The sequence below is a fragment of the Pleurodeles waltl genome, chromosome 1_1 (genome assembly GCF_031143425.1).
Source record: "Pleurodeles waltl isolate 20211129_DDA chromosome 1_1, aPleWal1.hap1.20221129, whole genome shotgun sequence".
NCBI classification, from domain to species: Eukaryota; Metazoa; Chordata; class Amphibia; order Caudata; family Salamandridae; genus Pleurodeles; species Pleurodeles waltl.
In genome coordinates, this window is record NC_090436.1 from 330784729 (window position 1) to 330811673 (window position 26945).

A 26945-nucleotide genomic window follows, 5' to 3' on the forward strand; every position below is an offset into this window, starting at 1 on the left:
CTAACCCTGTGATTCTCTGCGGTGAAGTATGTGGATTGATAACTTTCCCAAGGTTACTGGAAAATAACTTGGAGGCCACTCGTTGCTGTTCAGTTATGTGAGTGGGGGTCACTTTCTTCCCGGACCCTAATCTATGCCTTTGCTTGTGACGGACAGTGTGAAGTAGCCAGTGAGCAACCGAAGCTTGTCTGGTGGTGTATGCTCCTCAGCCAGTGAGCAACGTGGATGTATAACTGGTCCTGAGATCATGTTTCTCTAGCTGCTTACAGCATGTGGGCTCCCCATAGGCAAACAGCATCATCTCATTCATGAAGCATTTCTGTCACTACTGCGGCCCTAGTATCTGTGCTTAATCTTTGCATATTGTGGGTATTTTGGGCATAATGTTGGTGCAAGCGCGCCTGGTCCTTAGTAGTTAAACTTGCAAGGGGACGTGTATAGGCCGATTACACTGATAATTGACGTTCATCGATTACTACAAGGCTAGGATACTCCATGTGATCCAAAAGGTTAATCAATCAGCAGCCACAAAGAGAATCATTAAGCATGAGAAAATATCATTTGATGAATAGCCACAACACTAGACTTTTTATCAATTTTATTTCCCTATTAGTTACAGTACTAAGTAATCCGGTTAGATCAAACTTTATTCAATCAGCTCAGAATTAGTTCATTAGTGACCACCAATAACACAATCTAATAAGAACTTGAGCAAACATATGTTTGAATTCTTCAGCATAAGCCAACAAAGATGAATAAAACAGCATTAATAGCAGAGTTCAGCAATCAGTCCTTCAATCATTTGTCACTGTCAACATATCCCAAAAGACCTTAGCTAACCCAGATTAGCATTTAGCATTTGGGACTTCATGCAAAAACAATTTAGAAAACGTGACTATGGAAAACATCTAGCTAAGAGAAAAACTATAAAACAGCGCAGTTAGTACCTAGAAAGAAATGCCTAACAATTAATCAGTCACATTGTCATAGCTAACTATCCACAAAATGGATCAGCAACAGTCAGTCTTCGTCCTCGTGTCATCAATAGATCAGCAACGCATCAGGCTCTCAAGAGCATGAGCCCAATGACAGAATCTCGAACCGCATCTCTTGACGTCATCAAATCTCCCCTCGCATCTGAAGTTTCAGCCCCTTGTCATGACTTATTAGTTTTTCAGTCCAGCCCTCTAATTCTTAATTGGCCAGTCACTCGGCAGATAAGACTCTAACCTATAATATTAATTGTACAAATCTATAAGTTCTAATATTTCCCCATCCCCAATTAGTTGATTGGTTCGCTGCACGATGCCCTCATCAGGTATCAAAAATCTTGCATTTTCTTCTCCAGTCAGTGCTTCAATTGTTCGAGTCCTCGGAAAGTACATCTCGTCTACTCTTCACATAATTGTTTCAATTTGATTCCATCATCTCCTGTCCGTCAGTACATTGCAGAAAATTCTAGGTAAGCAAACTTTAACATTGGGTGGTTCAAGGTCAGTTTATCCTCTCAACTTTTCTCCAGCCTGCTCTAATAATTCAGCTTCTGCATGAGGCCTGGCAAAACTAGGCCACAACTATCGGCTAAGTTAATTCTACAATATAATGCAAAACCTAGATTATACATCTTTGTATGACATATTACTACATTATTATACATTGTCATTATTTCACACATTTTTTGTTCTTTAGTACAAGTTCGTATAAGTGGCTGACCTACCCTGTGGGCACATTTTCAAACATGCACATTACATTTTCTCTACGATTAATTTCTCTATGTATTTTTATAAATCACAACATATAAGCATTTACCAATAATTTCTAACTAGCATATCTATGTCAACATTGGCTAACCATGAGATGGTGGCTGAAATCATGACCATGAAAGGCACAATCTGTGTGGCACGGGTACATGGGGAAAACGTAATTAAAAAAAAAAAAAAACTATGGATTTTTAAAAACCAAACGTTTTTTTTTTTTCATGTAATCTAGTATTGCGGGGAAACCTTATTTTCATGAAAATAAGCCACTGTTTGTGTGTGTTGACTGTATCATCAAAAATAGTTTGCTTGAGCCATGTGATGTGTTGCTCTGCATTCTGCAGCTCCAGATTGTGATAGCTGTCTAACTTCAGTCCTGCTGCTTCGAAGACCAGGAAACGCAACGCATGGTTTATTATCTTTCTGGAAAGGGCCTGCTAGAAAAATGAGTTACATGAAAGTGATAATGTTCAATGCATAATGTGTTATTTTTTTATTTTTAAATGTGGGCCGTGTGAAATTGCGTACCCTGGTATTTTCAGCAGGCCAAATTACATTTTCTTGGCGGAAAATCCATTGTTTTGGTCAACTTATTTTTAGCTGAATGAATCTCTTACCCCTGGTGAGGGTAAGACTTGACTGGCACACAGCTTGTGCTGTTTGTAATTGAGAATTCCTTTGAACCCTGCAATGGATATTTAGAGTATAGGCTGTTGTAGGAGTTGTATTACTAGAAACTAAAATGCAATTGTGTTGAGAATCTGCCATTCTCACCTTTTTGTGCATGTTTTATTGAAATGGTTGTTTGCATGGGGTTTAGGTATTGGAGCGTGGCCGTTACCAAAGAATACCTTTGAAATGGCAATCTACATATTATTCAGGGTTAATTTATATTATGGGCTTTCTGTATTGCTTGTTTAAGCTTTATTTTTGTTTGCTTTTACATCTATGTAATCCGGTCCTCCAAGTGCACTTTATTATTGGTTTTGCAGAGCTAATCTTTTCTGGATTCACGTGTTGTGCATTATTCTGCTATCTAGTGGTTGGTCTGGAATTCTCAAATATAGTAGTAATATATATACAGCCTCCTCTGACTTCAGAAGCCCTCCTCAGGAAGCTCTAACTCGCTGTCGCAATCTTCACATCCTAACTAGAGAGCAAGAAGTGCTTTTACTCAAACGACGTTAGCAAAGCCAGCAGGTCTGCTCTAAAAACCCAACATATTGTCTTTGCCAGTACCCATGGCTGACTATCTTGGAATGAGTTTTCTATGAAAGAAAATGAATTAAAATGGTGCCACTATGTGTACTTCATGAATATCTCACCTGTCTACGTCATGAGACACTTCTCGTAACACCCATGAATGCATTATGATGCACGTGTTTGTCATGGCACATTCAGCCACTTTTATGTGACAGGTGTTCTTGTTAGAAAGGGAAATAAAATTTCAAGAATAAAAAATTGTGGCAAACACAATGGATCGAGTGGCCCTTCAGCACTTTGCAGCTGCCTATAAAATAAATAAATGGTGAGCAGGACAGGCCGTGCAATGACTGAAGAAATTTGGTGGGGTGGGGGGGCCGGAATAAAGAGTGCGTGTAGGAACTGTTTAAAAACAAAACAAAAATAAAAATACATGGGAAGCACAAACAACTAAGTGGCCCATATGCAGAGTGTACAACTGCTGGGCCCACATAAAAATAAAAAATTACACGGAGCGGTGAAGGGGGATTGAGAAGAGTGCACAGGAGGAAAGAAGAAAAAATAGGGAGATGGCAAGGAAAAACGTGGACTTGCATGCTCTACTGGATGTAAAATTAAAAAAATCATGGAAAAAATCTAACTGATCCAAATAGAACATGGAGACTAAATGGCTCCTTGGTGGGACAAACAAAAAATGGGGAGTAATGCCACTGAATCAAGATCAAACAACTGAGGTAGACAACAGAGCCATTCAATCATGAGAAAGGGCCAGAGCCAAAAGTCCCTTTAAGATTTTGTTTTGGAAATGATAGGTATGCCTACGAACAGCTTAAGTTGACTCTCACCCAGACCTAAAAAAAAAAAGCATTTACAAGGCAACAGGTCTCGCACTTGCTCAAGTTGGAGCTATTAGTGCTGTAAACTCGTAACTGGACTTTTCTTGCTATATAAATTGAAAGAAAAAAGAGTGCGATCGCGCTATGTAAAACTCAGTGCGATCATTGTTTTTTTGGGTTTCAATTTCAGCGCGATTGCGCTATGTAAAACCTGCGCTGCATGGAAAATAAAAGAATTAAAGTAGTGCAGAAACCAGTCTGAAAACATGGAGCCTCGTATGTCTTGAGTAGTTGGCCGATGCGCTGGAGTAGGGCTAAACATATATGCATGCCTTTCACTAATGAAATGGATTTTAAAAAGCAAGCCCACGAACCAATGAAAGTGACAGGCGTGACATTGGTGTAGTTAAAACCCAAAGATTACAGCAGGGGCGGATTGCTTGTGCTCTCGACCCTAAAAAAGCACTTTATATTGCTTGTGAGATGCCTTCATTTATTTGGAATCACGTCTCCAATATCTTCCAAGATTGTAATGGGCGAGGTGAGGCAGACTACATAGAGTTAAAATATATCAGTAAAAGGCATGTATGAAAATAGCCTAACCTGTTGAATTAAGGCCTAAAAATGACATTGAGCCTGCTGAAATGTCAAGATCGGCCACATAGGTATTTTAGGTGAGTGTTGCACGGAACTCAAGAACATAACCTGTGTCCCATGATTCTCAGAGAAAGATTAAAAAATGTTTACTATCAAAATTGTTTACAAAAACATTCATTGCTTTTCAATTGATTAGTTTACCTACAAACAAAAGTAAGCAACACTAATTTTTAGATGCACGTAACTGCTTGTGCGGAGGCCTGTGTATGCGTGCATGTACAGGAGAGTGAAAGTTTGTGTTGATTGATGTGCCATGGTGTTTAGGTCGCAGCCTACCAGAAAGCACAGCTGTCTGGTTTGCTAAAGACATATTAAGGACTTTCAGAAAGTTGATCTAAGAATGCATTCCGCCGGTTGATTACCATTGGCTTTGTGGTTTATAACTCACACTTTCTGGCTTCATAGTGGCTGGCATTATTTGCTTTAGGGGTTCCAGGTTCCGGTCTCCCGCTTGTTTACAAAAACTGTTTACTATACTCTTCCACAAACTCCCTTACTGTAAACTGGCCTTTAAATCTTATCTTGCCATATTTGTGTGTATTCAAAGACCAATGTCAAATGTCAGGTGCTGTCTTCCGTGGGCGCTTGGATACTTTTTCTTTCTTTAACTTCAAAGTGAGCGAATTTGTGACAATCTTCCTATATACTGGGGTAGGAAAGAGGCTTTTTTTTCTAGCACATAATACTTAAATGAACTGTAAGTATCTCAGAATATATCAGTATTGGAAACACAAATGAAGCACATTTGCAGGTTGAGCGCAAGCGCTTTTTGACCTGTTAGTATACTGTGGGCTTTAAGCCATGCCCATCACTTTCACTCGTTTGTCGGCTTCCCTTTCAAAAATCCCTTTGTCATTGGTAAATTCTTCAAATTTGTCACACCTTGGGACGGTTTTGTTACCACCTTGTAGACTGACCCTGTTACATTAAGTATTGCACGTTTGCGGATATACTTCAGAGTGGGCACACTATTTTTTTTTTCTAGCCTCTCCCTTTCGTGCTCAGTGGCACTCTTTGTAGAACACCGCATACTCCCTCGGTGGTATTGAACCACTGCTTACATTGTTCACACCATTATCAGTCATTTCTTATGACTCTCCTCTTCATGGGCCACAGCTTTCACAAAAACACTTGTAATGATAAATGCTTTACCTTAAGAATTTTTTTTTTTTTTAAAAGAGATCCTCAAAGCAGCTCTCCCAACACAGCGGGAGAGCTGATACTGCAATAGTCACTGCACTTGAGAAACACGCCCCATAATGCTTTGCTGGGCTTTACTTTTGCAAAACTTTTTTGCTCATAACTCTCTGGTCTGGTGGTCGTAGGACAATAGGGCCACCTTTAAAACGTTAACCACAATGTGCTCTGTATATCTACATCATCTCTGGGCCCACACACTAGGTTAGTGGGGACCCCGAAAAAACCTTCCCACCATTCAGTGTCTTTTTAAGCACTCCTATGATTGTAACTTTGTTTTACAGCTGAGAATACTTTGTGTGTTAAATGGATGGTTTGTAATTTCGTCGCAGTAGGCCCGCTAGCCCAAAAAATGTATTATGCCCTCTAGGGGATAAAGATGTGGTTATAGTACATTACTTTGACACATGATCATGTGGTTATGCCCTTTAGGAGCTAACTGTATGGTTACATGACCAGGTTTATCACAAATGCTGCTTTCATTGTGGTGTCCTCCAAGGGCTGGTCTGAGCATTAGTCTAATGCCAAAAGTGTATTTCTGATAAAGATTTTTATTGGCTTTACATGATCATTGTATTTGTTTTATTAAACTCTCCTTATTGCAATTATGACCATGATTCAGGTCAACTTAACATCCTTATTACACTGTGACATGTTGAACCCTCTTGATATGTTTGGGTGACCCTTTTAGTTGTTCTCGTGTGTGTTTGTGTGTGTGTGTGTGTTTTTTTGTGTGTGTGAGAATGGTCAACCAGCAACTCTGATGGTGGGGTTCTATTGAAATTAGCACAGCAGATTTAAATTAGGTTCTAAATGCCAACATTTTCATTTTTGGCTGCAGGTAGATGAAGAAGGCAAGTGCTTTATGCAGGACCAATGGAATTATGTGGCAGGAAAAAAACAAATTATGGGGCAGGGTTGACCAATTTATGTGGCAAGAAAAGTCCAGTTATGAATTTACAAAAACTAATAGCTCTAACTGCAGCAAATGCGAGACCTACTGCATTGCAAATGCTTGTTTATTTCTGAAGTGTGTTGAAAACGTACTTTAATAGGATCAAAGCAAAACATTACACTAGGTGATTAGGGGCCATATGTACGAACACATTTTCCCATTGACACAGAATGGGAAAAACCCTTTGCTACATCTGGCCCTAAATGTCCACACATTTCGGTTTGTGCACTATATAGTTTTATTAGTAAAACAATGTCTCTGCAAATGTAATAGTCATTTCAGTTGAAAATGTGTCTGCAAAGGCAGAATGCTACCATACCATGTATACTCTGCTACTCCACTCTACACCCCTCCAATCCACTGCTCTCTACTCTGCACCACTCCACTTTACACCACTGCACTCTGATCCAATCTATGCACTGCTTTCTATGTCATTTCACGCTACGCCTCTTTGCTCTACATTATACCATTCTACTCTACGCCAATGCACCTCACCACTCTACACCACTGCACTCTGCATCACTCCAGTCTAGGCCACACCAATCTACTCTGCACAACTGCACTCTGACACTAGTTTATGCCACTCTGCAGCACTGCACTCTACACCACTGCATTTTATGCCAATACACTTTATGCCAATGCACTTTACTTTGTAACACTCATCTCTGTGCCCATTCACTTTACACTAATCCACTGTACAACACTGTAATCGACTCTGCACCACTGCACTGTACACCACTCCACACCACTTCAATCTACTGTACGCCACTCTACTCTTAATGCACCTGTGTATAATGCCATTATACTCTGCAACACTCTACACCAGTTCACTCTATGCCACTTCAATACATGACACTCTCCACTACACTATGACACTAATCTTCGCCATTCCACTCTTTGACCATCTACTCCACTCTGCCATTCCACTCTACGTGACTCTCCTCCACGCCACTAACTTCTAGCAATGCTGAACAGCAGTGCAACATGGCTAAAACACTTTGGTAGAGCAGGACCTATTAGCTTTTCCAATGCTTGACAGTTGGATGTGTTACTACAATAGAGGGTACATGCTGTGTACTGAGGCATCTTCCTATGTACAAAGGCATGTATACGGGCATGTCTGTTGGAGACTGCATTGAAGTAAGTGCCCAGCTGTAGAAGTGTAAGTTGCAGTGTATGCAACTGTTTCTAAGAATCTACAAACCGGGGGAAGAGGTGGGTGTATTTACTGATTAAAAAAAAAAAAATTCTGTCTGACATACATATTGTAATGGATGATAATAATATTCCTAATATTCCTGCTCCCCATTCCTTGCTTCCACCGTTCCAGACCGATTTTAAGTTTCTCGTTAAGGTAGCACATAGGCTTCAACCAGGCACCATTGTTGTCGCCTGTCTGGATCTGTCTTTATACTTCAGGAGCTGTGGCCTCCAGGACTGGGAATAGAAATTTAAATGAGGCCCCCAAAACTCCACACAGCTACTCAGCATGCAGGACTTTTTAGGTTGAGCACGCGAGCGCTCCCGCCCACCGTATGCCCATCACTATCACTTGTTCATGTGCTTGCCTTTCAGAAATCCTTTATCGTTGGTAAATGCTTTGTCCCCCCCTTGGGGCAGTTTTATCATCGCTTTGGCCGTCTCCCTGTTACATGGATAATGGAGATTTTCTTAGCTTTAGTGAAAAAGTCTTGATTTTATTAAAGACACGGAGGAGAGTATTATGCTTTCTTCTCTTGCTTTAATTTAAACAGCAGCCAAGAAAAAACTACAACTCCCAGCATTCCTAGCTGGGAAACTACAGAAAACATGTCATAAAGTACCAACCGATCAGGACATCAGGTAAGTATAAACGTCTTGACTGAGAGCAACAAGTTCTCTTTTCTTGAAGAGCAGTTAATAAACTCTGAAAAAAGGCAAAATGAGAATCAAAATAAAACAAGTTAACACAATGGAGAAAAAAAGCTTCCAGACGATAGCTGACATTGAAAGTCTTCATCGAGTTTCGGAGCCAACATCATATCCTGGAACCCTTGAAAGAAGGACGGCTTGTGGACCTTTGCTGTCAGACCAGTCAAAGCGTTGAACTGGAGAGGAAGATGCTTTTTAAGATGTCTGGTTAGGACTGTCAGTTGAACCTGATAAAACAAAGGGAGGGTTAAAGGAAGTGGAGGGATAATACTCGCCTCCATGTCTTTAATAAAATCAAGACTTTCTTTCACTAAAGCTAAGAAAATCTCAATTTTATTACAAAACACTGAGGCTCCTATTATGCTAGTTCAAATTATAGAAATTAACGAACTGACCACATGAGAAACCGGTTTACAATAAAAACGTTCTGAAAGTTGAAACATTTGACTAATCGGACGATTTGAGAATGTCCACTAAACTCAATCCTGCCCAGAAGACCTTGGATGCCATAGTTCCTCTGGTGGAATGAGCCCCAAAAACAGTTGTCAATACCCGCCAAATTCATGATCCATTTTACCCAATGGGCCAGAGTAGTGGAAGAAACAGGGTTATGCGGGGACCTAAAAGAGACTAAGTTGAGGTTCATATGACTTTCTCAAATCATTGGTTCACGAAATGTACTCTCTCAAACAACTTCCCACACATAAATTTGGATGATCTGGAAAATATGGATAAAATACCGATATTAAATTCGTTTTTGTTCTTCTTTGTACCTGAAAGAAAACACCTGCAGCATTATACTGGACAGAGGTCACATCTAAAGCTCTAACATCAGAAATGAGTTTCAAAGAAACTAAACAAAGAAGGATAGTAAGCTTAGCAGAAAGAAATTTGAGGGATAAAAGGGAATTAGTTTGTTGTGAAAGCAAAAATTGTAAAATAACATTAGCATCCCACATAGCATTATACTTGGGTAAAGGAGGGTTAGAAAAACGTACTCCCTTTAAAAGGCGACATATTAATGGATGTTTGCCGACCAGTCTTTTAACTTGAACATGTTCTGCAGAAATTGCAGACCTATACGTATTAACAGTGGCCTATACATATTAACAGTTCTATATGCTCTACCCTGAGCTGCCAGCAAGGCTAAAAAATTGACAATCAGAATTACATCGGCTGAAAAGGGATCGGCACACCTGTCCAAACACCAATTATGCCATGCTGACCAAGCTGACTTGTAGGCCCTGGTTGTTCCGGGGGCCCAGGCCTGACATATGAAGCTTGCAGCCTCCTGCAAAATTCCTGGGGTTCTCCATAAAGACCCGAAACTGTCCATGCGACTAGTTGAAGAGAATGATTGATTATTAGATTGTGAGGCAATCCCAGCGGATTCAATAGGAGGGAGGGAAAATGAGGAAGGAGGATTGGAAAGTCTATTAAAAACTCTAGAGCTGAGGGGAACCACGGTTGACCCTGCCAAAATGGAGTGATTTAAAAAAAAAAAAAAAAATCAAAAAAAAAAATCTTTGTTGATTGGCGTCTGATGTGTGCCAAGAAAGGAGGAAATGCGTAATTCGTTTGATTGGACCAATCCTGTTGAAAAGCGTTGGTAGCTAATGCTTGAGGGTCCGGTCTCCAGCTGTAAAACCAAGGGAGCTAAGAATTCAATCGAGAGGCATAAAGGTTGGCAGAAAGGACCGAATCTGGAAGAAAGGTTTCTGAAAACAGAAGGGTGAAGATGCCAAATGCTGGAGTCCCGAAGATATCTGGAACACCAGTCTGCAATGGTATTCATGTTTCCTGGAAGATATTCTGCTTGAAGGGAAATCTGATTCTGGAGACAAAACTCCCATAGACGCTTTGCTAACTCGGCCAAAGGTTTTGACCTTGTGCCTCCCAGATGATTTATATATCGGACCGCAGAGAGATTGTCCATCTGGAGGAGAATAGAACAACTTACCTTGTCTTTGGCACATGTTTGGATCGCAAAGGAACCTGCAAGAATCTCTAAACAGTTTGTGCAACGACAATTCCTCTTTTGACCATAGACCGCCAGTCGAACTGACCACATCTTGCGCCCCAACCAGTCCGACTTGCATCGGATTCTAAGACCAGATCTGGTGCTGTAGAGAAAATTGCTCTGCCATTCCAGGCGTCTAGATGATCGAGCCACCATTGGAGTTCGATACGAGAATCGTGATCCAGACAGACCATATCCGTAACCTTGGCGAAGATGTAGAATTTTTTAACCTTTGGAGAGCACGGTAATGAAGGGGACCTGGAAATATATAGCTTGAATAGACAAAGCTAGAAGACCGATTATGTCAGTTAGACATTTGATTTTAAGCTGTGCCTTGTTCAAAACCAACAGGATTTCCTTTTTTATGTGAGAAATCTTCTGCGTTGGAAGTTAAGGGTGGCTTTGATTGAGTCTCTATAAGAAAACCTAGAAACTCCATCTGACAAGAAGGAATGAGATTCAACTTCTCTTTGTTTATTAGAACCCAGACTTTGGAGGAGAGATACAAAATTCTGTAATTGATCTGTAACAACGGACCTGTCCTGATGTAATAAGAAAATCATCTAAATAAGCCATAAGCCTGACACCTTGAGCTCTCATGTGTCACCACTGGCTTAAACACCTTGGTAAAGCACCCTGGAGCTGAAGAAAGACCGAAGGGGAGGCATTTGAATTGGAAGAATTGGTCCTTCCATTGAAATTGAAGACATTTCCTGAAGGGTTGGTGAATTGGAATGGAATGATCTGCATCTTAGAGATCTAGACGAACCATCCAATCGTTTTCCAATAACGAGTCTAAAAGATGGAGAATAGTTTCCATCTTGAAATGATGGTATACAACAAACCTGTTGAGTAACTTCAAATTTATCACTGGATGATATTTTTTTTTTTGTATTACAAACAACGTACTGACAAAACCTAAAGGATGAGGGGAGCAAACTTCTATAGCCTTTTTGAGAGTAAGGGAGTGAATCTCTTGAGAGATCCTTTTTCTTTGGAAAAAAACAATGGCTGTGGCAGGCAATGTTGGACCGGAGTGGAGTAAAGCTCTATGCAGTAACCTGACACAGTTTGCAACACCCACAGATCTGCTGTTTAACTTCTGCCAATTTGTTAGGAACAAACCTTTCCGTTCTCCCACCAACAATGGACCAAAAAACTGATCTCTTACCTGAATTTTGGAAGCCTCTAGATCTGTAACCACGTCTGAATGAATGATTCCTTTGGGGATAAAACTGTGGTTTAAACTCTTGTTGGTATCCAGCGGAGCCTCTGATTTGATTGACCACACCTCTGTGGCCAAATCGGCTGGCAAAATGACTCCTGCCTTGGCCGGCCCTGCCAAAAACCTGAGAATGGAAAATCTTTTGCATGGACAATTGCACCTTGTCTATGGACGTGAAGGTGGCCACATTTACTGAGCTCCTTAATGAAGGAGTCTCCAAAAAGCAAACCATTAGCGTCCTGTCCCATTTCTTTGGTAGCGAGATTAGTCAATTTTGAGTAAATTTTTAACAGGAGACTCTTCCGTCTCTCCTGCGCCATGGCAGCGTTGGTGTGACCTAAAAGACAGATTGCCCTTTGGGCCCCAATTAGATAAGATGACAGGGTCGACTTTGGTACCCTCCATTCTGGCTTCTTCTGCCAAGTCCAAGATTCTTGTTAGTGGACCAGAAAGATCCAACAATCTGTCCTGACAATTAGTCCAAGCCCTGTCCACACCTTTTTTGGGATCCTTGCCAAATTTAGTGAAAACATTAACATGTTGGGGTCAATACTGGAGTGGCTGAAATACTATTGGAAAGGGATGGTCTAGGACATTCAGATTTTAACCTATTACGTGCCAGTTTGTCTAAAGGTTGGCGTAATTCATTGGAAACATATGTAGCAACATGCTTGCAGGGTGTCCACTCAGTGGAATTTGGGTGACGGATAAGTGCAGGATCAAAGATCAGTTGACCTGAGAAATCTAAAATAGATTAATTAGAATTAACAGATTTAGAGGACTCTCCCAGTTCGTTAAGAGGTTTTACGCCTCTTCTCCACAGGCCCTGACCAGATCATTATGTCTGGATCATTCTTATCCATGTCTGAGTCACCCATATCATCATCTGTGTCTCCTAATTGAGAAATGTGAATGGGAAGGGAAAGGTTAGTGGACGTACTTGGTTCAGAAGAAGAAGTTTTTGAAGGGGAGTCTATATTGGGAGCCAAATTGTCTGCCCTTCGTTTTTTGGAACCTGAAGAAGTATTGAAAGTAAGTTTCTTGACCGAGGCCTCAAAGGACTTAGAAAGATCCGAAATAGAACTTGAGACAGCTTTTTGGACTGAGTCCTTAATAAAGGAATGTAAATTGTCCGTAACATTTTAAGCCTCTTCATCTTCAGAGTAATTTTCCATCATATATTACTTAAGTATATAGCCAGAAAAACAAAGTAATTTAAGGTTAAACATAACCAACTCCAGTGACCCAAACACAGAAAAACACCAAACCAGACGAGCAAGGGTTAAAATGTGAAGAGGAAGAAACAGGAAGTAATGCTTCGTCCAGCAAACGCTATTGAGAGGAGAGGGACGCGTGGTCTGGCACTCCGGAACAAGTGTTGCCAGCTTCAACCGCAAGTGAATTGGAGAATTCCCCAGGGGAAAAAGGCAGAATAACACCGGGAAGTGAAGCTTTGGCTGGCGTCTGTAGGAACAAACCGCTGGTAAGAGCGCTACGGTCTAGAAACGACTGTTATACAGCGCGTGTTGAAGGCGCTCAGAATACGTTGAGGAAATTATCAGTGTACTAGACATGGTCAGATAAAACATGACGATATAAATATAAATTAACAAGAAATAACATGCCCAATCAATATGTAAATAGAATATAATGAAACTAGTACTTATCTTGACTGCGAGCAGCAAGAAAAGAGGACTTGTTGCTCTGTCAAGATGTTTATACTTACCTGATGTCCTGATTGGTATCTACTTTGACATGTTTTCTGTAGTTTCCCAGCTAGGAATGCTGGGAGTTGTAGTTTGTTCTTGGCTGCTGTTTAAATTAAAGCAAGAGAAGAAAGCATAATAGGAGCCTCCGTGTTTTGTAATAAAATTGCACGTTTGCCGATATGAACTTTTTGTCTTTGTTTCTCTCCTTCGCACTTGCAGCAGCTGTGGGGCTTTGAATCGGTTTGCTTATGTCAACTGTATTACTTTTTATTTTTAATTTGTGGCATGAAAAGTCCAGTTAGGAATTTACAGCGCCAATAACTTTAACTCGAGCAAACGTAAGACCCATTACATTGCAATTGCTGGTTTCCTATAGTTGACTCTGCTTGCTCATAAGACAGGCTGAATTAACTACAGGCATTTCAAAAAAGATTTGGCTTGGACATAAATGAACAAGTGTGGCAAAGGAACAAAAGGGGTGAAGGTGGTTGGGGCGCGTATGGAGGGTGGAGCAAGAGGAAACACATAACAGGGATTGGCTATAGTGATGAGATCAGGGCGGCGGGGATTGGGGAGAGAAAGCACCCTGTTTGCACGCAGTCAGACTCGGTAGGGCAGGGGACTTGGTAGAGAATGGAAGTGCTCCCTATCAGCAGTTGGAGAGAAGGGAGAGAGAACCGCTTCTTGGGAGGGAGAGGGGAGAGATACTAGGTAATAAGACCCCGAAGTGAGAGGATGAAGTGAGACTAGTGAAAATAGAAAACGCCATTTTACCCTTTTAGGTGCTAAAACGTTGAATGCTGTATAGTTCCTTGACGTCATGAGAGGAAGTATTCTCAATCAAAATCTTGTTAGCCTGAAATGGTCCTGGTTAGGACCAACCCAGGAATGGGACGAACGCAAGAATGGGAAAGGAAGCCATTGAATCAGCAGCAGGGATTTCAGATGGACAGCAGAGCCATCCAGTCGTGAGCAAGGGATGTACTCTTCCCCCCCCCCCCCCCGCCCATCAAGTATGTGTAAATGTATTGAGGACAGGTCTGCCAGCAGGCAGCTAAAGGTATGTTGCACAGAGAACTATAAAGCGGTCATCAGATTCACAGCTATGTGCAGGGTTGGGATAGTTGAGCATTGTTCTATAGATATCTAAAGGTGAGTTCTTGAGATATTTGATGCTTTTTTATGGGGTTCTGACAAAGGGATGGTGTGCTGAAAGAACCATATCACAGAGTACACTGTTCCTAGTGTATTCTTTGTGATACGTTTAATAGTTTCGGAGGACATACACAGGACCTTATTTAATCTCCCGTCCCTCTTTTCTTTTTTTTTTTTTTTTTTGTGCTGAAATAACCATACAGGTGAAATGAGGCTGTATGGGCTGTTTGAAAGCAGTGTCTGCAAAGGGAACTCTGAGGTGCGAAAATGACAAACCAGGCAAAGACAACGGTTTTAATCGGTTTTTGGCTAAAGCTATCCCCATTCCAGTGTTTCCAAAGAAGTCTTTTGCCATTTGCTTTCAGAAGGTGTGCACCTGGAATGATTTTAATTTGAAAGAAGGTTTGAAGGCATTAAATACAACTATATTGTGTTTTGGACGCGTTTTAATCGAGCGTTGCTTGTTTGTGTATCTAAATGAATTGATTCAATAAGTGTGGAAATTACATGGTGAAATCCACTCAACAAATATTGATATCGACTCCTAGAGCAAAGACGAGTCTTACCATTATTAATATTTTGAATAACTCACTGTTTGACCCGTACGGGCCTTCTTCGTGTTAATAACGGTGTGTGACTTTAATTCGTTTAACGTGAAGCTCAGATTTAACGAGCTTTCAAATTTGAGACTATATAAACGAACGTGGTGCATTCCCAGTGCCACATTGACATAGCTGCGTTCCGCACAGCGCCCTCCCTATTAATACTCCAGTCGTTCGTGGTCTGTTCCACCGGTGACCTTTATGTACAACCTGAAGACTTCTCTGGTTTCTTTCCTTCAGGGGCTCTGTGGATGTGCATCGTTCTGAACCCTCACTGCAAAGCCGAGCAGAAGGCGATCTGGCTCAGGCAGCTGCGGAAGTGGAACAGCGTGGATGTCTGTCCCTGGGAAGACGGGAACCACGGGAACGAGCTGCCAAACCTAACCAACGCCTTGCCTCAGGGTGCGCACGCCAATCCAGGTGGGCTTTAAGCAGCATTGTACCACGAGGACATAGTGAACTACTGTAGCCCTGCATCGAAAGGGGGAGCATGGGCTTCACTGGCCTCCGAACGTCTGTTCTGTGATATTTCCACACATAAAAACTAACAGGAAGACAGCAGCGCCGCCCCGATTGTGGCTCAATGCTGGTGGTCTCTGTTGGTCCACCGGATACATTGTGTTATCGATGCTGCTTGACTGCATGCTTCGTACACAGCACTTGGTACTTAATTTAAGCCTGTAAGGGTGGATTGAGCGCCAAAGATGCTGCATCCCTTCCAGTGTAGTGTTACGTAAGTGACTTTAGGTAGGAGTTGAAACACAGTACTCTTACACTGTCCAAACATACAGCCCTGCCACCTGCCTGTGCACATGTGAATAAACTGAAGGTGGGTGGTCCAGTAAGCAAATTAAAAGCCTGCCTATTGGGTGAAGTAAGTCCAATATCTACAGAGGCAGGACTAGCATTGCATTCTATCATTCAGCTGTCTAATGCTTCTGCTCTTAAGTGGGTAGCCTATTTTACCATTTTGTAAGGTGTGTGTGTGTGTGTGTGTGTGTGTGTGTGTGTGTGTGTGTGTGTATATATATATATATATATATATATTTATTTATTTTTCTGCCCGGCGCACACCTGCCTTAGTATCTGTTCCTTGTTGCAAATTTTAGCACTTAGAAACTGGCCAACCACCGGTATTAGGTGCTGAAAATATATAGTATCTGCAGAGTGATGGTTTGTCTAATGTCCTAAAGCTGTGTCCATGTGGCAAGTTTGTTTTTGTATGTTTACTTGTACAGCAGACGTTTGTTGCCTGCGCCCTGATAAGTAATTTACAAGATATACATTTGTTGTGTATCCATAGTGTTGCGCTGTTACCAGTGGGCAGACCCAAGGTGTATTCCTTTTAACATGAGTGACTAACACCACCATGACACCACTACTGGTGGCTCATGACTGTACAATGGGGTACTGATCTTTTTACTTGGTTAAAGTACTGGATCTCCCTTGTAGCATGTCATGACTGCATTTCCTCACTCTTTGTGATTGTAATAGGCATGAGGGTGCTTGAGGGTGCTTGGGTATCTGAAAAGTGGGGAGCACCTGGGCTCATCCATATATGTAACCCCTAAAGTTAAAGGGTTTGGCTGCAGTCATTGCTAGACCCCCCCCCCCCCTCTTCCATCTGCAGGTCTGCTCCTACTACTCATTGTGCCACTGAGTGCATGAGCCCTTTTTTTTTTTTTTAAACATCCATTGGGTGAACAGAGAGGATACTTTGTTGCTCCCTGGGCATGAAGCGAGCCGGTGGTCAGCCTGTCGGTCGACAGGAACGCTTGAGTAGAATTACCAAAGTCATGGCCAGATCTGAGCTTATACAGTGGAGTTGGGCAAACTGTCCCACCCCAACCAACCGAGTATGTATCCATTTTTATTAAACATGTACCCTGCTGAACACTTGCATGTCTAATGTCCTCAATGTCATGTCTTCCCTAAGCGTGAATCACAAAATAAATAATTGCAGCACTAGCTTACTTGCACCATTCTTTTAGGACTAAAGGGAAAAGGGTGGTGCGGTGAAGGTGGTCGCAGCTGCTTTTGGTAAAGTAAAGCTTCTCTGCATGCCTAACCACCAACACTGAACTTCCACGGATCATTAGATGGTACAAGAGTGTAAAGTGCTTCAGTTACCATGTCGGGGTTAGTAAGCGCTATGTTAATACTTTGCCACATCATTTGTAAACCACAGTGGATCCTTTTAAAAATAGTTAACCAATAACTTGTATTATCTTCATGATAAATTGCTATACTTCATAAAGTAGTTTGATCGATTTCTTAAAAACATTCACTTGTTAGTCTGTTTGTTTAAGCCTTAATCCTCTTGGCTAATCTTTGACCAACAGAGCCTCTTTGGATTCGTGATACTACGGCATTCTACATCATGCATTTTGAGCCTCACATAATTGTCATTTTCCAGTTCTCAGAGTCCCTAATCCTTTACTTTTTTGCCCAGACTTTTCACCGTAATTTCTCTTTTCTCCTTCCTTCCCACTTCCCTGCAGATATAATTTTGTAACCAGTGTCTATTTACACATGATTCCTCAATCTCCTTTCTTTCCAACCTGTCAATCCATGTGCTCTTTTGTTCCGAACATATGCTGATAGGTCTGCCCTTGACACCCCGTCACTGTTCCCACCGCAGCGATCCATCTGTTCCACCTTTTGTAATGTTTTGGTTCCTTTTTGGAATATAGTGAGATAATCGATCCTTCCAGCTACTTCTCAGAAGGCCTGGTGCTCTCCACCCCTGCATGTTCCTCTTGGAACTCATTCCTCATTCCCTATGCAGAATTGAGACCCATTACCAATATGTAATATTCATCCATGCGCCTAGAAGGCAAAAGCACAAGAACGTGCATGAGCCAACTGTCTTCAGCAATGTACCATATCAATCGCCCGCATCAGGAGCGCAGGCCAACGTTTGCCTGTGCGTACCCATACAGAAAAACTGCAGTACAAAGATAGAGAAAAATTGAGCTCTTATTCTAATTCACAGTACTAAATGTCCGAAAAACTATCTCGCAGTCACCTGCTACCATGCATTATAGAACAAAATGCTTGGCAAGTTATGGGTAAAAATACAATTCACAGCAGCAAAAGGTTCACAATAACAGAAGACCACTCCAGTGTAAAGGACGCTATACATCATCAGTGCAAATACTGGTTATTAAGGACCCATTCCTAATGGACAGAACACCCTACAGATTAGAAATGCCCCGAAGTGCACATTGTGGGATGGCTGTTATGACTGTCAAAAGCTCGGTTGTAGAATCTGCTTCAGAGAAACGCCATTGAATTCAAGCAGACTGGAGTCGACTTTTAGGCTGAAAAATCTAAGGCAGATGCAGAATTGATTCCGTTTTAACGTGCTACGGCCAGCAATACCCACTTCGACTTTACAATCTGGGAAAGGGGTTCCTGTCTGATTTATAAATTGAATAAGCCTCTCCCCGTGCCTTCCCCCCCCCCCCTACAACTTTCCCCATTTTAATGCTTCATCGTTTGACACATTCCTTTAAGATTCTTTCATTCCCCTTCTCTTCCCTTAAAAAGGGACCAGGGCTAGTACTGCAGAATTTTGTTTTGCACCCTATGTCACTTTTAATGTCTGCCATATAGGTCTTGTCCCAGCAGTATGAATATGTGAATCTTAAATGTGATCATAGGAATTGTGTAGCTGCTGGTGACTGATCATATTATGTGTGTATCGTAACTTAGACGTGGGCGTTTTTGTTACAGAATAGATACGCTGAAGGAAATGCTAAATGCCTCCTTGTGAGGTCTCAGAATTTGTATTGAAACAGTGGCTCAATAAATAAGTTGTTCCACTGCTTTGTACCTTGACCAAAAAAGGCTCTGACCTCTGGTCTGACCGTTTTTAGGTTGCAGCCTATCCAGTTTGCTAAATCAATTTTGGGGGCATTTAGAAAGTTGACCTAAGAATGTATTCTGCCATTACTTGCTATTGGGTTTGTGGCTCGTAACTCACATTTTCCTGCTTTCCATTCACTAGTTTTATTTGTCTGTGGCTGAACAGCCCGAGTTCAGTCCTTCCCTTGCCAAAGCTTGTTTTTACAGTACCCTTCGAGTTTTCCCTTTGTGTAAACAGGCCTATAAATGTTCTTATCTTGTCACATTTGCTGTGCATTCAAAGACCGAGGTCAAATGTCAGGTGCTGTCTTCCGAAGGCGTTTGTTTACTTTTCTTTTTCTGACTTCAAAGTGAGTATTTCTGTGACAGTTTGTTGGATACTGTGGGTAGGAAAGTTTTCAGAATACATCAGAATTAGAAAGACAGACAAAGCACTTTTTTTGTTCTATGTCTGAAGTGTGTTGGAAACAAACACTTTAATGCGATGAAAACAAAGCATTACCCTATGTGATGCAATTTCCACACATTTTCGTCTGTGCACTGTAAAAATGTATTAGTAAAACTGTTTGCCTTGCAAATGTCATGGTAATTTCAACTTAAATTAGGTTGTTTGTAATGGCAGTGTGCTACCACATTATGAACACTCCACTCTATTCCTTTCTACACCACTTCGCACCGCTCCGCACCACTGTACTGTACTCTACAACACCACTTTACATCACTCTACTCCACTGCACTCTATGGCACTTCACACTACTACACTCTGCTCTACCCTGTGCCAATCACTACTCTGTGCGAATGCAGTTTTGGCTCCTGCACTCTATTCCACTCCAGGCCATACCAATCTACTCTGCATAGCTCCACTCTGCGCTATTTGTCTCTACCACACTGCATTCCCTACCACTGCCCTCTTTAACAATATACTCTACATTAGTGCGCTTTACTCTACAACACCCAACTCTATGCCAGTCCACTGTATGCCTCTCTAATCTACCCTGCACCACTCTCCTCTGCACTGCTCCACTCTGCCATTACACTCCATGCTGCTCTACGCAACTGCACTCTACCCTGAACACCCCACTTGCTCTACATCAGTGGTTCTCAATCGTGTGATTTCTGTGGATCCCCACTTTATCATTGTTGGAACTCAGGGACTCCCACTTAATCATTATTGGAATCTGGGGACCCCCTAATGGGTCATTACTCGATCTGGGGACTCCGGTCTAAGCATTGTTGATGATTTTTAACTGCGCAACAATACACAAAAAATACAGAAACAAGCATTCCATCAAAAACATACACAAATGACACATTTTATTTGAATTGGCAAACACTTGTAAATAAAAAATAAACATTTTAATAGGAAGGTTGGAGCTTTTTTTTTAATTCAAGTGAAGCCACACATCATCCATACAATATTTTGTTTGATGCACCTGCACTGCTCCCATGATACAATCTGAGGATACAAATACATTTTTTAGCCTCCAGTTTCAAATTCCTTTACATTTACAGTACGTTTTAAATTTTTCCGTTGTATATTTAGCCTCTTTATTCATACATACTTTTTCAATCTGTTAATATTATTTAATTTTCTAAGTAGTCATGGACCCCCTGAGGAGGTTTCTTGGGCCCATAGGGGTCCCTGGACCACAGGTTGGGAACTACTGCTTTAGGCCATTGCACGCTCCACAGCTGCACTCTGCTGGTGCATTTCTACACCCCGGTACTCCATGCTACTGTGTTCTACGCCACTCTGCTCCACTCTTCCCCACTGCACTCTGACACTCTACTCTGCAACCCTGCTGTCCACCACTGACCTCTGCTACTCCTCTTTACACCACTGCACTCTGTCACTGCACTTTACGGCACTATGCTCTATACCACTCTCTGCCACAGCACTCTGACACTCAAGTGTACTCTCCACTCTGAGCCTCACTATTCTGCGCCACTCTATTCTGCTAATCTGCACCACTTGCTTCCTATAACTGTACTGTGCGCTGCTGACTTGAATGCTACTGCACTCGGTGCCGCTAACCTCTGCAACACTACAACAATGCACTCTATTGTATGCCACTCTGACTCCACACTATGCCACTTCAATACGTGACAATCATTGTACAACACTCTCCTCTTCACCATTCCTCTCTGACACTCCACACCACTCACCTTTACGCCACTAACTTTTAGCCATGCTGAACAATAGCCAAGCTAGTGTACGTGACTAACACGTTGGCAAAGCCAATAGCTCTTGCATAGGCGAGACCTATTGGTTTACCAACATCTCATGTTATCGAGAGATATCAACTTTGATTGTTAATAGAATGTGGTTTGCTGTTTGTGTTCACTGGGTTCAGATTACTTCCTCTCTGTGTTGGTATATATATTTTTTTTATACATTTACATCCAACTCATTCGAAAACAATGGAGTACTTTGTAATTTATCTGTACAACCGAAGCTATGCATGATTGTACTCCTGTGTTAGGAAGAGGATTGTTTTTTGATTGGATTGACTGTTAAGGGAAATGTTTTGGGCTCTAGAATGTGCATAATTGGTAGGTTGTTTTTATATTTTAACTAAACTGCATTGAGAGGACTATGGCGCTTTTCTCATCTTCTAACTTGTCTTTACATAAAACAGTTCTCTGATATAGGTTGACAGCAAAACAAGTTGACCACATTTTGTGAAAATAAACATGCCTGTTTGCAGCATGGCTGCCTTTCCCACTTTGCTTTTCTGAACAGCGCAGTTGACTTTTTTTTTTGCTAATCTGGCGTTGGCAAAGAACTTTTGATTTTAAGAAAATGATACATTTAATACTTTGAGGCTTTCAGACAGCCCTCTTTATCCATTGGTCGTTTGTAGTGCCCCACATTTTTAGCTCGGGCACATCACATGGTACCGCTCAGGGCAATGACTCGGCCCAATTCAGCCATTGGCTCGCTTTCCTGTGAGCGACAGCGTTTTTTCCTTTTACATATGTACACAGTATTGCATTGTGCCAAGGCTGAAAGGGGAATCTCTGCTTTCATTTCTCGTTTCACTTTCACTTTTGAGGTACTTCCTTTTTTTATGTTTGTTTTTTGCAAACTCCTCATGCCACCTTATAGATGGCAGTGTTTATACTTTTTGATATTTGTATACTTTTAATATCTTTAATTTGTAGGCAAAATAATGTAAAACATTGCGGACTTACAAAGCACAGGCAAAGCAACAGATTTGGGCTTGCATGTTTTCCCCCCAATGTTACCCATGTGCTGTGATATAACTGCTGGATGTGTTAAGTCTGAGCAGTCTCAAACAGCCCCTCACGTTAACCGTCATTTGTGGAAGGCCCGAGAGCTGTTGAGTCTCTTTTCGAGTGAATTCAGGAGGAATTGTGCGACTCCTGGGTTAGTATTTAAATCTGCCCCCGTTTCCTGGGCCGTGACTCTTCACGGTGCTAGACGTGTGCTCTGCTGGAATGCCCGAGCATTGGGCTTGCTTAGTAATGTTTGTGCAGGCATGCCACTGTGATCATCAGAGGGAGTGTGAATGGCGAGTGCTGGCTTTTGGAAAAGGGAAGGGCAGCATGCCAAGAGTCACAGTAGGCCTTAGACTAATAGTGAGATATGGCTGTGCCTACTAAGACTTTTAATTTTGTGAAATGACAGATTCCTCAAGCCGGCCTCATCGGACAGTGTTCACGCGAGCCATCGAGGCTTGCGACCTCCACTGGCAGGACAGCCACTTGCAGCACATCATCAGCAGTGACCTGTACACTAACTACTGTTACCACGATGACACTGAAAACTCTCTCTTTGACTCTCACGGCTGGCCTCTCTGGCACGGTAAGTTATTAAACCACATAATATTTTGTGGCATGTCTGTTTTCACAGAATGTTAAAGGGTGAGGCTGGTGGGATCCCCATCCCACTTAGCTGTGTGCCTAGGGTACTTTGTTTCTGTTAAAATTAAGTCTAGGGACCAAATCAGATCCTTTATTTTAAGTACAAAATATTTCATCATCGTTGTAAAGCAATGAAATGCCTTTTTGGAGTCATTCTATTTAATTTGGTCTGTTTCAGAGCACGTTCCGACCGCATGTGCCAGGGTGGATGCGTTGAGGTCCCACGGGTACCCCAGGGAGGCACTGCGCCTAGCAATAGCAATTGTGAATACACTAAGAAGACAGCAGCAGAAACAGATGGACGCCTTCCGGATTCACAAGAAAGGTACTTGTAGGTGAATGTGATTGCAATCAAAAGCAGAATAAATGATTGTTCTGTTTTTTCCCGTTTTTTCAGGTATGTTCCTATTCACTATTAATATAAACCTAGAAGGGTGCTTAATTGGTGAGGCTCAAACTCATGGCATTCTGTATTTGTGTGTGTGTGTGTGTGTGGAGGGGGGAGGGGGGAATTGCCACTTGATTGTATTGGCCGGATGGTCTGTGACATAAGCAAATGTTTACTATCAGCATGGAATCCAAAAGTTATTTCACCCAAGTGAATTGATGCGTTTATAAAGCATAGAGGTCCCCGAGCAGACCCAAAGGTTATGCCAGTAAAGGGTAAACTGATGTGGAGTCGCTGGAAAGGGAGGAGCCCAAGAAAATAAGAAAAAAAGCTATTCGCATGGTAAAAGTAAAAACAATCTAGGGCTAATCCTGCAATAGGAGCTTGATCAGGGAGCTGTAGTGAGTTGTGTCAAAATACAAACTGATTAGGATTTGCAGAGGTTAAGTACAGGATGCGAGTAAAACCTTTCAGGAAGAGTTGGTCTGGCTATGGCTATAACACTGGGGGCGAAGGTGAGAGGTTTGATTTGGGCAGGAGAGAATGAGGTAGCTGAGGGGGTATCTTAGGGGCATAGTTAAGGAGATAAGTCAGTCCAACGTAGTGATACCTCGTGAGGCAAGGAGCCTAGTGAAATCGCTGCTATATGGCATTCTAGATAAGTAATCGGAATCTAGAAATTACTAGAATTGTCCATGTTTCAGTGTTCTAGATTTCTGGGGGGTGAATTGTGCAGGGGTATGTAGACACACAGTATGCTTTGAGGGAGCATATAGTGGCGTGATGAAAAGCTGGTGGCTAAAGGTGTGACTCTGCAGGGGTAGTGATGAGGTGAAAGTTTCATTTACCCTTTGGATGCTTCAAAAATTATTCAAGGGGGTGGATGTATGTTAGATTGAATTTGTCTAGCTATACAAATGTATAGTCAGCTTAACATTTCAGATCTTCATGTGTCCTTGATGAGACTACCTCTTCCAAAGAGCTCCAACACAGGTATTTTAGTAAGACACTAAATTGTGGCAGAAGCCTGCACTGTGCTAGGGGCTAGTGTATTAGGGGCCATTAAGTGAGATTTATTTTGGGATACATTCTTTCAATGGCTGCAGTTTACAAACAGTATCAGAGCAGTGGCAGTACATGTGGAGTATTGACATGTACGGTGAGCAAAATAACTGAATGATTGATACCATGTGTCAATAATAGAATAATTAATGTCCTGGTTTCCTGTGACTGAGGTTTGCATCTGTAATCCGAAAACTGGTACAGAGGGCCACAGTGGCATGGGTTTGAAGTACATTTCTGATATACTTCTAACTGCTAATTCTTGACGTGAGTTTACCCAGGCACCAGACTGGTTCTGGAAGATTTTCATTGCAGCTCGAGCACTCCATGTGGCTCTGTCAGGTCTGTCCCGCCCTAGATGTGATGTGGGGGCCACTATATTTGCACCACCTCTATGTACTGATGTCAGTTATGTTTTTCTTCTGTGCCTTCCCATGTGAGTCCTGAGCGCGCTTCCTTGAGTCGGTCAGACCTGATAGCCTTTTTCCCAGTGCTTAATTTGTGCTGCTTGTGTCCGGTGCTGAGCACCGGCACTTATTTTTGAGGACCGGGGCTTGCTCTTCTGCCTCAAGCATTTGCTGCGAGCAGAAGACACATATGGGTATGACGGAGGAAGGGGAAGACGAAAAAGCGTCACAAAGGGAGAAAGTAGAAAGCTGCAAGAGTGAGATGAAGGGGTGGGGAGTGGCTTTATATGGATTGAAGAGGCCTGAGATGGCTTCAGGATTACGCCACCTTAGTATTCCGTGTTCACACATTTAATTGCAGCATCCGCGGGTTTAAGAGGAGGGCTTTGAGCACCGGCACCTTTTTATTTAAAAATTAAGCACTGCTTTTTCCCCAAAAAATATTTCCATGTGCAAGGTCCATGTCCGTTTTTAAGACTACAGTATTCAAAGTGTCTAATAACTGCCGAAGCAGATGTCTGAGATACCCATTTGAGGTCTGTTTTCGGTGTGAGTTCCAAGCAAGATTTGTGAAGGTGCAGATGCTCCAAGATTAGCTTGGAAGCCATCCATGACTGCAAAGCCAAGCTGTACGTTGTAGAATATCGACTGAAGTTGAAGGCTAAGTATCATTCGCAGACACACTCCTGCTCTTGGACCTTACCTCTCTCAAAGGGGACCGTACCTTCCTCCTACATCTGTCACAAGCACACCTGATTACACGTGCCTCCACCAGCTGTTTTGAACCCCCAATGCATTACCAAACACACTGCCAGGCAGAGTAAAAACGCGTGGAGGCATTCGTAAAAGGATTTTTTTTTCCCTTTGGCCAGCCTTGCTCTCAAGCCTGTCAATATGAGCTGCCTTTTGGAGAGTTCCACTCTGGTGTTGTGGAACATGATGGCAGATATTTTACCTAACATCCTAGATTATGTATAGCCAAACCTTCAATGTTGGCATGCGGCCCCCTCTCCCAGGGGCGATGGTCTACCCAAACCCTAGGCCTGTCCCTGCTGCAAAACCTGTTTGTCACTCTCAGCACACATGATCACCATGTGTGAGGTCTTATCACTTTGCTCCTCCCCGGGTAGAAGAGCATCACATCTGACCAATAGGTGCTCCTGATTGTGCATCAATGTTTTGCAGTGTGATTCTTTTTCTGGATTCAGATGTTGTGCATTATTTTGCCATCTGGTGGTTGGGTCTCGAATAGTCTTAAGTCCCCTCCCTCCTGTGGGCAGCATCAACTATTTGGTTTTAAACCCTCTTTGTGTGCAGTCACTTATGCCCTGACACTCCCTTTCTGTAGTCTCCTACTTCAAATAATGTTTACTGCCATTCAGTCTGGATGCCTTAAGGAGGGCTCCAGAGTAGAGGAAGAAAAAAATTACAAAAGGTTTTCCACCAACCATCACTGAGGGAAGATGATTGACGACAACTGATGAGAAGTATAGAGCACAGATAATATGCTGAAAACCACTGAGGTGAGTAGATGGACTCCACAAAGTCCTGTGGTCAGGGAAGGGGACATGGTGCATACCGCTTTTAGGTCTTTCTGCACTGAAAGTTCCTTTGCATAGACTTAAACACAGAGACTAAGCCTAACTCGATGGCGAAAGATCCCTTGAGGTAGAAATGAAAAAGAAAGCGTCTTGAGGCCAAACTTGAAAGCCTCATCAAGAAAGGAAATTCAATGACTCCTTTCAGGCATACAGGATTTCACTAAAAAGTCAGTGAAAAAGCAGGAAACAAGAAGACCTGGAAAACCCATTGCCCCTGAGGTGCAGGAGGAGATGGAAGAGGAGGCCCTCGACCTAGAGGAGGAACAATAGAAGGATATCTCACAAATAGAGGAGACGACAGATGACTGGCAAGGCGTCTATGCATTCTCACCAGATGGAGGGGTGGAATCTTACCAATCAAAGCAGTTACCACCAGTTGACATCACTGTGTACAATGCAGTTGTAAAGAAAGCTGCAGGCACTAATGGGGTTCAGATTGAAGTCAAACAATTAGAAGCATTTTCCAAGTTGAAACACTGCTTCCTGAGCAGAAGAGAAACCA

General features: G+C 42.1%; 1 protein-coding gene across 2 annotated transcripts in view; it reads left to right on the forward strand.

The window, feature by feature from the left end:
• Nucleotides 1-26945, forward strand: part of ZSWIM6 (zinc finger SWIM-type containing 6) — a 368676-nt gene that overhangs the window by 246085 nt on the left and 95646 nt on the right. Inside the window, exons 5-7 of one of the 2 annotated variants that reach the window (XM_069222559.1) lie at nt 15468-15647; nt 22750-22926; nt 23164-23310. In XM_069222559.1, coding sequence (XP_069078660.1) covers nt 15468-15647; nt 22750-22926; nt 23164-23310 — 504 coding nt within the window. The remainder of the gene's footprint in view (nt 1-15467; nt 15648-22749; nt 22927-23163; nt 23311-26945) is intronic. The other variant, XM_069222552.1, reaches the window with a different exon arrangement.